A 16,196-nucleotide genomic window follows, 5' to 3' on the forward strand; every position below is an offset into this window, starting at 1 on the left:
TTTTCGACAGATGCATCCAACGTAAACAATGTGATTGGTCAACTCATATTATCAACATTGACACAGAAATAGTCTGTTGTATGAGCAACCAATCAGCGATTAGAAGAAAGTTCCAGTTGTAAAGCTTGCGGTTAGCACGTGTGTACTATTTACATTGAGCACAGCTGTCAAACTAGATCGACACACTTAACAGCAATCTATAGTAAATTTCATTCTGAGGTATTAGCGGATTTGCAGTCAAGAGATGAGTCCCAAAAGCATAATGGAAGGACAGACAAATATATGGACGGACATACCAATCACTATATACCCACCCATTTTTAAGCAGGGGGTATAACAATACCTAGAGTTTCTTCTTTGAAACTTAGCTAAATGCATGATGTGACTTTATCGATTGTATAGTAAATTGCATCACTTCTTTGAAAATCTATGTTCCTGAGTATCAACCAGACAAATAAGCCTCAGGCTGGTTAAGATGAGTACCTGTGCTAATTCTTGGCCCTGGTTTAGGGTTCAGTGATATATTTGATGTGGCTCTATTATGATCATGTATGAGAATATATTTACTCTACTTTGGAGAAGTTGTTAACTTACACGAAAGAAAATGTGAAAAAGAATACAACTCCATGTCTTTCTTGAAATTCTGACACACAACCACTCAACAAATCACAACTGATATCTCAAGAAATTTTATTTCTTTTCCAATATTTGGTTTTATATCATGTTCAAGCTTTAAAAAAAATGGCAGAAAGATATCATACATCTCACATTGATGCATACAACCATACAAATAAATATGATTTCCATGCAACATTCACTTGTGCAACAATTAAATACATATAATAGATAATGTAGTGTGTCATAAAAATAGGTACTTGTGACAAATGATAAGGAATTCATGTAAAATCAATAAAGAAAAAGTGCTTATGATAAATATAAGAATAAACTGAGCTAAAAATCTACCATAAAGTACAAAGAAACAGTGATTCATATATATCTAATATTGCTGCCCAATTCATTTGGTATAAAATAAAACAAGATTGCCAATAAAGAAAAAAGGGATAAATACATTAAAACAATTGAAAAAGTGTATAGTAAAACCTTGATGCCTCAAACTCCATGGGACAAAATGTCTAGATATTGAGAGTTCAGGATATCAAAGTAAGGACTTGCATTCATAACACAGTAACCTATAGACTGACTTATACTTGTGACTTGCATGTGTTGCATCATGTATTAAGATAGCCAAACTTCATTGTTATACATTGTATGTGTATATGTCAACCAATGGAGAAAACTACATTGATGAAATTTCAGGTAATCAAAAATATCAAGGAAGAATGTTTTCAAAGCTTTTTAGAAATTTACTAATTTTTCAAAAATTGATTTCTATTAGTAAATATTTTCAAAGGTAATCTCAAAGAAAAAATTTAACAATTCAAAGAAATCTATATAATTTAAAAGCTTTTGTCATGATATGTCTCACCATTTACAACAACAATCAATGGAATTCATCCTGTAACTGGTTCCTTGAACCAAATATAACAATTATCGTGAAAAACAGAAAAAACAACAGACCAACAGGTGCACGTAAAAATCGGTCATGAACATCACGCTAGTGTGCAATAAAAAAAACAAAAAGTTGGAATAAAAAGTTATCATAAATACCCATATCTTGTACAGCCACGACGGCTAACATTTCCGAGATCAAAAATTTAAAATATCCACTTACACATGCATGCATACAGCTTTTTAAAGCACTCACAAATCATTAACAAAATATCATTGAACACTGTAAGCTATACCTAAAAACATAGAAATGTAAATTTTATGAAAGCGCAGAATGCTTTCAAGTTAAGTAGACATTAATGAAGATATGATTTTTCTTGTTTTAGAAACAGTTAAATATTTACATCATAATTGGAATGGGATGTATACAAATTTACAGCATATCACTATCCATCGCCAGACGTGTTTGTTGAGAGATTTCTTGTTGCTTTCGACGAAACTGATGAAATTCTTGACGCAGCTTCTCAAACCTAGCCTCTGAATCGTCATACTGACTCTCGACTCTCGGTTTCGGATACAGATTATCATAAAAGTCAGAAGTATTGAGGCCGCTTTCAATAGCCATCCTAAGATCTTCACTCTGATTGGCTAGTGGATAGCTGCGGAGGGTGTTGATGAGATCAGCCTCCAAGGCTTGTAGTGAGTCAAACTCATAATTATCATCGGCAGATGTATCCTTCTGAAGGCTTCCCGTGGCGTCAAGGAATGGAGAGGAATCCTGGCTGAGGTCATGTTCCTGTGGTGAAGCGTAGGAACTGAGGGAGTTTCGAGGAATGCGGGAATGTTGAGAGGATCCAGTTGCTTGTGACGTGTTTCGACTTCCCCTCCCACTGCTGAGGGAATCTGGTGTTAGATCTTCTGGAGCATAGGACCGAGGTTCTGTTGGATAACGATGCCTTGCTCCGAGACTTCCCCGACCAGAACTGTTCACGCTTGATCGACTTCCCCTCTCACCTTTATAAGGAGCTATTTCATGTGAGTATCTCTGTCTTGAGTGATCATCATATTGACTGTTCCCTATCCCTGGGGTAAAACTGAGATTTGGAACAACTTGTGGAGAATATGAGTATGGGAAATTAGTTTCCTGTGATGGAAGACGCCCTGCAGACTTGGATCTCCGAGCTCTTGGACCTTTCCGAATTTTCTCAACAGCTCCTTGGAGTTGGTCCCTCGTATACTGTGAAGGACCAAAGGAGAAGTCATTTTTGGGAGATCTTTTGGTTGGGGATATGTGTCTTACTGTAGTATCCTCTGGGTAGTCATACGAATCAGATAAAAAGGAATGTCTCGTATCATCATAAGCGTGATCACTTGAACGTGACCTGAGTCTATTATCACTTTCTCTTCTCTTTGGTCTTGAATATCTTTCACTTGTGGATAATGGGTAATTGTTTATTTCAGCACCACTCCAATTTGGTTGTTCTAGCAAAGTTCTAGAATTTGTGTCCTTGTAAGGAGAGTAAGCAAATCTGTCTCTGGTACCACTGAAAGATTCGTTGAAAGATGGCATCACAGAAGAAATATCCTCGGCACCGAATGGTTGGGTGAATCCTCCATCATCCTCTACAGGGTCCCCAGTAAGGTAGGTCTGGTAAGAGGGCTTCATGGAGCTGTGTCGAGGCAGTGAATGTCTCCCCGGAAAGTCTTGAGTAGGAGGTAGGAACACATCATCAGCAAAAGAAGAATTCACATTTTCATAAAGTGGGTCATACATAGAAATGGATCTTCCAGAGGCAATTCTCTGGTACTCTTTTGGAAGGGGAGGTCTCTTTGGTACAAAGCCGTTTTCATCATCATCGTCCACATAACTTCCGTGATAGCCTGATGAATGAGGATGAGAATGAAATGAAGTGTCTGGAACTCTTTGTTCACTGGAATGAGGCGATGGCACATTTACATATGTATGATCATCTCCATCCGGAGACTGAAAACTAGAGTCATAATCACTATAGTAACCAGAATAAAGCGGGTATTTCCCTTTGGCCGGATTTTTCCACACATTGTGTGAAGTGTTTCTAGAGTCAAGCTTTGACCTGTCAAGGTCATCATCAAGCCCCTCCCAGTCTCCAGGGTCATGACCTGCAGAACTGGGCAACAGGTACCCTTTATCGGAGTTATACATGTACTGATGAGGGTCGTAAAGCATGGATTCTGCCATGTAAACCTGTGGAACCACGCCCTGGTCTCTATGGATCTCCTGGGTGTCGGGCAAGATGTAAATTCCGTTGGCAAGGGGGATCCGCCTCAGAGAGTTAGCTCCTCCTCCTCCTGATGACGATGGTGGTGGTGACCGCCCACCACTCCATTCTGATGGATTTTCACTGCAAAACAGAAACCATTGTCAGAAATTCCTTTATCTTTACTCAAACCATTCTCATTTATCTTTAAACTTTGTTGGAGCAAATTGTAAATATGTAGTTAAATACTGTGAAATTTAATCTTCATTATTACAGTTCTAAAATTGGCTTTACAGAATATAATTTTTAATCAAAATACATGTAACTTTTGTCATTCTGTCACCAAAACCAATAAATGTGGCATTGTAAATATAAAAAGAAATGCAGTTTGAAGCCATGCACTTTTCACTAACAAAATACTTCAACTTATTTTTCATTCTTTACAAATTGAAATTAAAATCCTTCTTGCACTTTTCCAATCAAATGTAAGCAAAAAATATCCTTGCAAATAAAACTGCAAAATTAAAATGCAAATCAATTTTCTTCCATAAGATTTTTTAAAAAAAGAAAACATTAGGAAGCTTTACCAAAAACAAATTAGACAGACACAAAATCAATACAAGACTTCACAATGATTTTCAAGGATAATAATAAAAAAAAAAATGAAAAAAAAGAAGACAATATTGTAACATGCAGGACTGAGTAGCAGGGGACCCAGGGATAATGAAGATCTACTAAACCTTTCTTCTCTCTCCTGTGCTCGCATTAACAAAGGAAACCTGAATTATTGCAGGTTCTTACTAAGACACTTGTTTAAGAGACTCTGATTTACAATCTGAATTATTGCAGCTTCTTCTTACAGTTACTCTTAAGGACTTGTCTAGGAAATGTATACAAAAACTGTAGTCATAGAATACAGCATGACATAACCATTGTTTTTTGTCACTTGACTTTGCTTTGTGAGGCTATTAAATCTCTCTTGTAACTTCCAATTTCAGTAATATATTGCTTGGCACTGAAACCCTTCCATATTGAATCTCAGTTTACAACCAACAGGCAGTGATTTATATGTTGTATTTCATGTTGAACACTCTTTCATTAAAGAGATTGACTGAAGTACGTTATCAAAAAAAAACACTCGATTTTTCAACTTTGTTCACCTTGGAATGAAATGAAAAATTTGTTTTGATGTTAATCTGAGCATTCAGTTTATTCTATCCATTAATAAGAACTGATTTTTTAATTCTAATTAATCTTCATGAGAAAGATTTCTTACCCTCTGTAATATGGTCGTGTGTCTAGTTCATCTGCAGGTCCAATATATTTAACGTTTCCTAAAATTAAAATGACTGATAGATTATTGAATGTCACCTGAGTCACAAAAAACAAATTTTGATTAGAAAAGCTCAGGCTTGGGTAAGCTATGTAAAGACGGATAATTTTTCCCCAATAACATTCCTCATAAAATCTTATTTTCAATAATGTGTAGTCATGTATTTTGTTTCACATGATCCTCAACTTACTTGAAATTCTTATTTTGTCCTTCAAAATTACAAGAAAAATTCTAATTTGTAGGCTGAGGTCATATTTCATTTGCTATTTGTAATATTTCCTTGGTTTTCATAAAGAATATATCTTCAAGCAAACTCTTCTGTCTTGAAGTCCAAAAGAAAACAAACTGACAGGAAAGCTAACTAAGCATTGTATAAAAGAATATTTACTGTCAGAAGTCATGAAAAGCTACTGAAGCACAAAAATCCAAATAGACTTTTTGTGAATCTTACGGACTTAATTTATTTTATTCACTGTACTGGTTCACTGTGTTATAATAATTATAGTTGCAATATGATTTATTTGGGGTAATGACCCACTTACCAAACTTGTCCGGCTTCTGCCTTCTCCTGTTACAGATGATCCCCACCACTGCTAGGAGAACAGTGATCAGAAGAAACAACAGAGCTCCCACAATCCCCCCTATCTCAGCCTGCGAGAGGAAGAAGTCCGACTCTGTAAAAATTACAAACAGGTGCTCTTACTCTCATGTTAGTTCTGATTACTGAAGACAAAGTCTGCCCAGCTTTTATTACTGTCCTTTTATGACACAATTCATTTCGTCTCAGACATGACTGTAGGAATTTTTCTTTACAGGTATTTAAATCACACTGCACTAATTAGTTAAGAGGTGTTGAAATCAACAAGAGTGATACAACTTTGGTGACACATGAATAAGAATTGTTCTAACTTTTCTAGCCACTACTTATAAAGGTGTCAACCATGAACAATTTTCCAATTAAATATGGCTGTGAAGATAGAAATATTAAGGCAAATGTCTTGAAATATTAAAACTTAGTTTAACTTAAATAAAACAGAAAATACAATTTTTACGATAATATCTAGAGCTAACACATTGCTTAAACTTTGCAAATGAATTTTAAAGACTTTAATAATAATCAACACATTTAGAAAAATATACACTAAAACACAATTGAATCTAATTAACAACAAAAATTCCACCCTTTCTTCCCACACAATGTGCACACCTGCATATAAATCAAGTCAGTTACACACTCCAGCACATGTACACCCAAGTTTTATTAAGTTTTCTAACCCCATTTCATAAGTATACCTTCCTGTATTAGAGCTGATTAAATATTATATCTTTGTGTTGCATTAAAAAATCATTAATTATTACTGATGAAATAAAAATTGTTTAGATTTAATTATCAACAAATTATGTTCAGGAAAAAAATTAAACTGTTAGTTGGCATTGATGTCATTAATAGTAATATATTGTTTTAAAATGAAGTTTATTGAATTAAATGATGATTACCTCCTAACGTATTATTTCCGTCATATTTCACATAAAATACAATTAGAATAACTCTGCTTATAACTGTGATATGGGTGATTAAATAAATACCATATACTTACCAGTGGGTGCACTATATACAGATACAATTACATACAAAGAGTTAATACCAAATACCTAGTAAATCTGACAATCCCTTTCCCAAAGAATGACTGCGATGAAAAACAACCTTTCCTTAGCTCTTGACTATAATCTCTTACACAATTACAAGTTATAGAATGGAAGTACTAAATCAGCAGATTATCAGGGATTTAAAAATTACTAATATGCTTAACTTTTATTCTCCCCTTAAGACATTGTGACTTTATAAATTTAGCAGATAGCTAGAAATAAATAAAATTAAACTGTCTAACTGAAAATGACAGTAAATTACTCAAATAAAACATTAAATTTTTCTTATTAACATTCATTCTACACATTGAAGGGTGCAGAAAAAGTTGCAGAAATGAAATGTTTGCTATGAAAATACAGGTTGGAAATAAATAAATGAAGCGAATAAGTGAGGTTTGTTATCCAGGCAGGCCGATGAGAAATAGCAAGGCTATACCGTGTTTTGATTGGGGAGATATTGTGGTCAACCGCTCAGTGGAAAGGCTAACATATTGTCCACTCTGTCCAAAAACTAAAACAGCAAAGGGAGATAAGTCACACAGTTAGAGGCTTCACGCATGGAAACAAATCGTAACACATTTAGAGGCTACAGGAAGATTATAAACTCACAGCTACTCAGAGCTCAGTGAACACATTTAATACATCAACATATCATGCTACATTGCTAGGTTGTTTATTTTTCAGAAGCTACAAGAATCACTACTGCTACTAGAACTCAGCCCTAAACTTTATACAGTTTTCAGAACTAGGTTATAAACAACGAATAAATTTAAATTTAAGAAGCCATTTTCATCGAGACAGTTTCTACTAAATTAACCTACTCTCTGCTGGTGGAGTCCTGACCCTGGCGACCTCACTGGGGACACTGTACGCGGTCAGCGAGTATGAGTACACTCGGAAGTAGTACTCGACGTTTGGGAGAGCCTCTCGCCAGATAAAGAATGTATAAGGCACTTTGATTCTCTCATCAAAGGATTCCCACTTCTGACCATCTCTTGACCTCTCTGCTACGTAGTAATACAGGGTCATGTTGGTATGAGGGGGCAGCCACAGGATCCGAATGACAGAGTCCTCGATCCTTGCCGTCACATTCCTAGGGGGTGGAGGTCTAGCACCTAAAACACAAGTTTATATTTACATTCAGGTAAACTAGACAAGTTATAAAAGCTTTCCTTGCAGACATTTTATGGAGGCTTGTTAACTCACCAATACTTTTATTAATTATAGGATAGTAGGTCCGCCCGGAGGAATCTGTGGGCAGGGCAGTGGGTAGTCTGGCCTCATCACCTACAACACGAGAGTGAAATATAACAGCTGCTCGATAAATACATCAAATCAATCACAGTACACATACCTAAACATACATGTATATACAACATTTGGCTAACAATGCTTTGTAGGAATCAGAAAGCTTATAGCCATGCAAAAGGTCCATCTACAGTCAAACTCAAAACTGAGTTTAAACATATCTTACAAACTGGTAATATCAGTTTCTGCCTGTTGAGTGCATGATGACAGTTTTTCTCCAATATCTTTTTTTCTTTTTTAAGTACAGTATATATGTACCATATACAAAAAAGAAATTTCATCTAATGTATTTTCATGGAAAAATAACGTGTGAAAAATTTATCTTTAAAACATTTGGCAATTTAGTATGCAAATTAAATATATATATTCTGCAAAGTAATGTTAGATCATTGTAAAATTGAACATGCATGAGATTAAATCCAAAAGAGAAAAAAAACAACAAGCCATATACCTTTTTTGTTTTAAGACAGGGACAACACAAAAACAACAAACAGCATTTATCTATGCATGTTGTCAGACAGAACAACAAAGACAAAACAACATGACATTCAAATTTACATAAAAAGTTCAATGAGATGAATTTCAACTTTTAAACAAAATATTCAGCTCAATAAAGTAGCTCTGTAGCTCATTATCAAATTTAGCTTTCAAGTTTTAGGTAACAAATATACAGAGAGAGACGGCACGGAGAACACAAGTTTTTACAGACAGGACGCAAGATACACGGTGTTGGTCAAGAACTGTCAACAAAACTACAAAAGTGAGGGTTAGAAAAGGTGTGCAAGTGATTGACCAGATAAAAATGTACCAGGTGATCTTGGTGTGGTTTTGGTAGTGTTTCCTGTTAGCATGTAAAGTCAGCAAAAAGTACAAGCTTATAGCTGATTGGTTACATTTCCTCAAACACATTACAAAAAAGTAAGCTTAAAGCTGATTGGTTATATTTCATCAAACACATTACAATTTTAAAACATGTAAAATGGTTTTTGGTGTGATATAAATAAAAGCTGGAAAAAATGACAGTGGTTTTATGTTAGCAAATCTGGTGAAAAAGCCGTAATATGAAAACAATATAAATTCATAATGCAACTTTGTATTCATTCCTATTGTTTACATTTTAACAAAACAATCCTTAGCTGAAGGAAGTCAATACTTTACAAACCTCCAAAATTATTTCTAATTCAAGAGCTGAATTTACTTTGTATTTTTGTAAAATAGAGCTCTAATGATTAAAAGGATGATGTTGGAATTTGCTGCTGAACTGTGGACTGACCTTTAGTTTTAGCCTGCATGATTTCACTGAAGTTTCCTGATCCCAGGCTATTTCTGGAGAGGACCTTGAACTCGTACAATGTGTCGGGGGTCAGTCCGTAGACCGTGAAGACAGTGGCTGATTTAGGGATGACCTGCATTGTGGACCACTGGGCCACTTGTCCATTTAAACTACGGTACCTACAAATACAACAAAATTAATGTTTCTAGTAAATGTAAATCAAAACCATCTTTCACTCAGTACAACTCTGATTTATAAAAGTGAAAATTATGGATTAATTTAACAACCACCTAAAATTTCTATTCATTCTTAAATTAAAATTGAATTCAATTCAGTGCTATATACATGTAAGTATTACCATATCATGAAAAACTGGTCATTGCCTCCATTGTATGCTGGAATCCAACTAATCCTAGCACTGAACCAATCAGGAATGACCGTTACATTGTATGGAGCATGTGGGGTGGTCACTGGAACAGCAAGGACAATATATTTTTAGTCTTTTGACATAAAATAATTTTTTATAAATATATTATTGTAGTACTTATTAAAAATGCATGTCAAAGAAAACATACATAAAATATTTACCCTAGATTTCAATTAAGATTTGAAAATGAGAAAATATTCGTCAATATGTAGCAGTAAGGACCTACTTTGTATGATAAGGTCTGTGCCTACTACGATTGTTTTGACATCATTTTCAGCCTGACATTCGTATCTTCCATGGTCCTCTTTTTGAAGTGATCTGATTGTTAAATTCCCACCTTCTAGCTTGACACGCCCACTCTTTGACAAGTCTAACACACCTGTCACCTAAAGGAGCGAAAACAGATGTAAGGTGTAACTGAAACAATGAGAAAAAGTGATTGTTTGGTATTTGTGGCAAAATTGTTCGGGAATCAATCTTTGTTTTCTCACATTTAAAAATAGAGTGTCAATAGTAAATGAATGTAATTTAAAATGAAATGCATTAATCAAAGCAGGAAAGCACAAAATGTGCTTTTATTCAATGAAAGAAGGTACATTGAAGTTTTTCATTTACATGAACTTAATCTATTTGTGTTTCGAATATCAAAATATTCAAATATCAAAATCTATTTTTTTTTCTGAAGACCTTGACCTTTTGATCAGGACATTGATAGGCTTTATACCCTTTATAAAACAAGATCAGAAAAAAAGAACAATTAATTAACTGTTTGTTCCTATGCTGAATAACTTTCTTGTTGCCAATCCACGATAAACAGATGTTGGAAAATTAAAGTGAATCAAATCAGTTCCACTTTTGGTAATATTTGTTAGGAGTATGACATATATTCAGACCAGGAGCACAATATCCACAAATCCTCTAAACTTTTAACTCATCCAGAATGTTTTTTTTAAATTTGCCCTGTAAGACTAGTACTGACTGACCTTCCTCCACTGTATGACTGGGGTAGGCTTCCCTGTGGCTCCACAAATCATCGTCACATCCTGCCCTGGAATTCTGAGGTACTGAGGTTCTGGACGGAAGCTAAACTTTGGGGGGTCTGCAACAGTCACAGAAGAAAATCAGGTCTAAAGCATGGTTTTCATTGAGGTAAATTTACATGTTATCTTCCAATGATATGTTGTTACCTTGCACAATGACCTGTACAAGAGGAGAGGATGGGCCGTTTCCGATGGAGCTGACTGGCATACAGCTGTATGCCCCGGCATCTGTGTGCTGGACTTGCTTGACCAGTAGTGACCCATTAGGGAGGAGGGTGATGTGATCAGAACTGAAGGACACAAGGTAGGTGTTCTTCTTCCAGCTGAACTCCCTGACCGGGGGGTTGGCATCTACAGGACAGTCCAGGTGCTCCTCATATCCCAGGGCCCATGTTACCTGTGCAGGCATCAGGTCCACCAAAATTTTGGGAGCATCTGGAAATTGTAATAAAATTTCATTTTTGCTGAAGTTCAAAAACCTTTCTGATTGAATTACACCACTGACTCAGAGGTAGTTTTGACAATAAGAACACACAGAAATTTCCTAATATTTAAAATCAATCTTTCTCTAAAACTTTTAATTATTACGTAATTTTAAAGATTCAAAACAATTGAAAATTGCTTGAGATCTGTCAAGCTTACACGTGACATTGAGGAATGCTGAGGCCTCTGGATCTTCCCCCACACCGTTGCTAGGACGACAGGTGTACCAGCCCATATCCTTTTTGTACACTGGTGAAATGACCAGTTTACCATCTGGGTACACCGATAATCGACTGTCATTGTAAGTCAGAACATTACGACTCTTAAAATACCACCGGTACGTGATGTTGTTTGGGAATGCTGCAGCACCACACGAAAACTGAATCTTTTGTCCCTCTAAGGTCGTCCGATTTGACGGAGCATTTAAAATGTATGCAGCACCTACAGAAACAACAGAAATGTATCAAGAGATGTCTTATGTGTATGAGCATGTAAATGTATGCAACAATTATAAAATGACAGAAATATATTTAATTTTTGCTTCAAACTTAACATATTATATGCTAGAAGAGATGAAAATATTTACCAACATGGCTATCATATAATAGAACCTGGGAGAGAATGTCTTAGAGATAGCAATGGGAAATGTGTGACTACAGCTTCATGTGCCTAATTAACAAATATTTTGATAAATCACACACTAAGTTCTACACAAGAATCTCATATAAAATTGTACCTGGAGATAAGTGGCATTTCTCTAACAACAAAGTCATTTATTATTGGACTATGATATATTCGGTATGGGGTCTCCTTTGTAGCATTATCATTCTACATCAGGGAAAAGACACACACCCTCTAATAATACAGACTCATCAGAAGACTAATGAGATCAATATGTTGAAAAACTAAAGATGACTTGGAATTGCGGCATAAAGCATTGGTACTTATACAAGATACTCTCAGTATTAAACAATTTATCATGTTACAAAATAGTCTGTATTGAGAAAAGTAGTTGCAAAACATATTGTAAAACACTCATATTACCTTCTACAATGAGATCAATTCGTTGAGACACAGCTCCCATGGAATTAGTAAATGTACATGTGTAGATCCCCCCATCTGAACGCTGGACGTCTCGGATTTCCACGGACTCTTTGTCCAGTGCAATGGTAACTCGCTTGGAGTTGACCAGAGGAATACCATTTTTGGACCACACAACCTCGGGTGGGGGTGTCCCTTTGGCTCGACAAAATAAATTTACTGTGGCCCCGAGCAGTTGATGAAGCTGGGTGGGTGAACTCGAAGTTATGTATGGCTTAGCTGAAATGGTCAAAAAAGAATTATATCATTCCTTCCATAAAAAATTAGTTCAAAATAATTCCTCATTTGTTTTTATTCAATATTTCTGACATTAAGATAGATATAGGAAATGGTAAAAATAGAGATCTGCATACCAGTAGTTAGTATGTAATACATCTTGGTTTATAATCATTATAATTTATCAGTGCAAAAACACATGAATCATGGCAAACTGCACAGAAGTGGAATGTCTTTTTTAAAAGAGACTTTCAGGTTTAAAATACCCTTTTATTGTTAAATGGAGTTTTAAAATTCTTGATGAACTTAGCTCATACTGCAAATTAAATCTCACTTCTGATCTTCAAAAGATTTTCATCTCGTGGACAAATACCCCCTATAAAGTCTTAGATCAATAGATGTAACTGATTTTCCAGGCCATGACACTTTTTCAATACCAGTATTATTTTTTTAACAATCAGTTTTCGCATTTGTTGATACAAAGGTCCCTAGCAATAGAAGAAGCTACCCGGCATTGACCACGTAATACCAGAATAACCCGAGGAAATGACCAGCGATTGAAGTGTCACTCTATCTGCATTACCTGTCAACAGCTCTGTCAAACAGAGAGCGTGCGCACTTGTATCTGGGGGTAAAGAGTATGTAGGATCATTAATTACAACACTCGCAGTAGAACCAGCAGCATTAAGTGTATATCCTGTAGATATAGAAGTTAAGGCAGCTGGGGCCTGTCATGTGTAGGAGGAATGCATGTGCAGTCACGTCTTACGAAATGCATGTGCATACATAAAACACTGTCCTTATCAAATTTATCATAATGGCCTGTTAATGTTCATTTATACTCTTTTTGTGAAGATCTACAAAAGCTATTTCACCTAATGTAAAACAAGTCATGTAAATTCAGATATGCTAAAATGCATCAAAGCATTTTTTGTTCATAAAATTCCCATTTAGATGCATGGATGCATTATAATACACAAATATTTCAAATACCTTTTGCACATTTAAAAACATTAAAAATGTGTATTAGCATTTTCTCACATTTCATTTAGATATAAAAGAAAACCTTGAATGCATGGTCTCAGCTATGTTATTACTCTTTTCCTAGGGCTTAAATTTGCACACTAATGATAAAGAAATCTGTTGCTACTTTATTAAGTTAAAACTATCCTGTCATGATTAAAGTAAATTTTAGTAGTCCCCATTCCCCTCAGAGATTTATAGGTACATTAAAAATCCTAGAGTTAGGTGCCTTACTTAAAATTTATGGCCCAATAAAATTGTACTTAGGAGTAATTAAGAGACCTAGAGAGTCATTCTGGGTAAATGAAAAGTTCTAGTTCATTAGTGTCTGTCTGAAGATTTAATGTACATGTACCAGCACTGTTGCTATTTAGTTTATTTACCCTGAACAGTAGACCTACATATCTGGTTTATATAGATAAATCGATAAACAAATAAGATTTATTTGAAGAGGGCAATTATAAAGAGCTGCCTAGATTCCAGGAATAACTTGAAAAGTTACCATGCAGAATTATCACAAAAATAACATCAGAACCTAAATGCATTCATATGAAAAAGAAGCTTAAATTCAAAGAATTTTATACAGTTAGAGATTCCAGGTTACAAGCCACTGCAAGCATTAAATAGGCCAAGTATCCTGATAGCTATTATACAGAAACCAGCTATAGCTGACATCCTCTTCCAAAAAAAACATGTATTCACAAATTATTTGTCAATTCAAAGAAATACATGGCAGCAAGATCAGGTATTCTTTACCTTGTCCACAAACGTCTCTGGTGAGAAAACAGATGAAAACAATCCCGAGGTACGCCACACACGGCAGCCCCCTCATAATGAAATCAAACTATTAATAGATCCACATGCTTTCCCTCCAATACTTGTCTGATCCCCCTAAAATCTTCAGGTGCTCCTCCCTTTCTTACTTCTCTCACTGTCAGGCTATGACATGGTAACCTATATTCTGTTTAAATCCCCCATCTCAACAGCAAAAAAAATTAACATGCCCCCACAAGACACAGTGCATTCACACCATTCATCCCCAAATTTAAAGGAAGAGTCCACTTTTGAATTTCTACAGGTGGGGTCAGGTAAGGCTCATGTACAACATGCCTAATCATCAAAACAAATAAACCCCTACTTGTTATAATACCGAGGGCTTTACACAGAGTTCTTTTATTAACCCTTGACTCCTGTGGTTAACACATTGACTCTAATGTTTTAAATTAACTCAGTTTATATACATTAGCAAGGAAAATAAATAATTAAGTTATTTACAACTGAACAGGTAAATGCCATGTTCAAAGCTGTTTAGAGAGATGCACTTGACATACCAAAAAAATTTAAATACAGATAAATAAATTCAACATTATTTTTTCTGAAATATCAAAGAACTTCATTTTTTAATTTGTAAAAGCTTAAGGTCCATAAGACTACCTCGCAGGAAATATATAAAGACACATATAGAGTGATATATTTTTAAGGGTACTTTTATTCAAAAAAAAAAAAAAATGCTGGGGAGGTTAGGGTCCATTCTTTAAAAAGATAATGTGTTAATTTATAAATCATTAATAGGATGTAACACTATTTAAGTGAACATATATGCACCTATAATGAATTAATGCTTACAACAAATTAAGTGATTTAACTTCAATCTACCTAGCTGTAAAATGTATTACAAACTTAATGGATACATTGATGCTATAGCTAGCTTAATAACAAATAAAATTATATTTTACAAAACTGAAATCCTGAGCAAATCCCCATTACCACATTCTACCAAATAATTTTTTAGTCCAACTGGCTTATCCCTCTTTGATTACATCTGGCATGTAACACAGGAGAAGATTAATTAACATTGTGCCATTTCTTCATCACTTCTTAATTTTTTTTAGTAGTATAGTCCTCAGTAGCATGTACAGTAGTATGACATGACATGATTGATTTCGCAAAATGGTATATCATCAACTTCCCTTACTTATGCATGCAGCAATATACCTTCATCACCTGCATACGGAGTTTATATATCTCTGTCAGTTGATTCGATATGCAAGAGGATGCTCTACTTATGAATAATTTCTAAAACAAGGTAATTTATTGACAAACAAGATGATAAAACAAGAATTTCAGCAGTCTGGATTAAAGTCTTCATTTCGTAAGTTTTATGGTCGATACAATGACCTTGTCAGCAATACAATTTATCACTGAGTGAAATGCTGACTGACATTTTTTATACTAATTTTTAGTCCATTATTTATACACTGAATTGACAACATTTTTTCCCATTTTTTGCTGATCATGACAAGGAGCACAGCGGGTGTGACTGGTTGGCAGGGGATGCTCACTCCTCCATGGCACCTGATCCCACCTCTGATGTTTTGGAGGTCTATGTTTGCTCTGCATGCTACTGTTTTGTATTTTTTTTTTTCGACTTTTGATTTTGAATTCTGTTCATTATCTCCATGTGTTTCATTTCAAGTTCAGTTGTATTTAAAAAATTAAATAAAATAAGAAATGACTTATTTGTGTAAAGACAATTAATGCTCCATGGCATTAATGATTCCTGAATACACTGGGCTGGTAACACATATACTACTGGAGC

The 16,196-nt window shown here is 35.0% G+C and overlaps 1 protein-coding gene across 5 annotated transcripts; it reads right to left on the reverse strand.

Annotated features, from left to right (window-relative positions):
• Window positions 1–671: 671 nt before the first annotated feature.
• LOC134280731 (uncharacterized) lies at window positions 672–14,633 on the reverse strand. 5 transcript variants are annotated; one of them, XM_062763186.1, is made up of 16 exons: window positions 14,354–14,633; window positions 12,302–12,577; window positions 11,417–11,698; window positions 10,922–11,209; window positions 10,718–10,833; window positions 9,961–10,120; window positions 9,666–9,777; window positions 9,308–9,486; window positions 8,843–8,875; window positions 7,933–8,013; window positions 7,548–7,841; window positions 7,163–7,237; window positions 5,622–5,753; window positions 5,023–5,080; window positions 4,487–4,525; window positions 672–3,890 (listed from the first exon to the last, which is right to left on the reverse strand). In XM_062763186.1, exons 1-16 carry the CDS (start codon window positions 14,427–14,429, stop codon window positions 1,943–1,945), a joined length of 4,149 nt encoding a protein of 1,382 aa, XP_062619170.1. In that variant the 5' UTR covers window positions 14,430–14,633; the 3' UTR covers window positions 672–1,942. The 5 variants fall into 5 exon arrangements, with proteins under 5 accessions (XP_062619170.1, XP_062619171.1, XP_062619173.1 ...); XM_062763187.1 differs by lacking the exon at window positions 8,843–8,875; XM_062763189.1 differs by lacking the exon at window positions 7,163–7,237.
• Window positions 14,634–16,196: the final 1,563 nt, after the last annotated feature.

The sequence above is a fragment of the Saccostrea cucullata genome, unplaced genomic scaffold (assembly GCF_032062105.1).
Source record: "Saccostrea cucullata isolate Sc308-1 unplaced genomic scaffold, CSIRO_AGI_Scuc_v1 ctg67, whole genome shotgun sequence".
Taxonomy (NCBI): Eukaryota; Metazoa; Mollusca; class Bivalvia; order Ostreida; family Ostreidae; genus Saccostrea; species Saccostrea cuccullata.

Excerpts from the sequence above, each read along its gene's own strand:
- LOC134280731 (XM_062763186.1), bottom strand. The coding sequence starts at position 14,429 with ATGAGGGGGCTGCCGTGTGTGGCGTACCTCGGGATTGTTTTCATCTGT. Across the intron at positions 10,121-10,717 it reads CAGTCATACAGTGGAGGAAG|GTGACAGGTGTGTTAGACTT; the intron begins GTCAGTCAGTAC and ends TCGCTCCTTTAG. Across the intron at positions 8,876-9,307 it reads CATGCAGGCTAAAACTAAAG|GAAACACTACCAAAACCACA; the intron begins GTCAGTCCACAG and ends ACATGCTAACAG.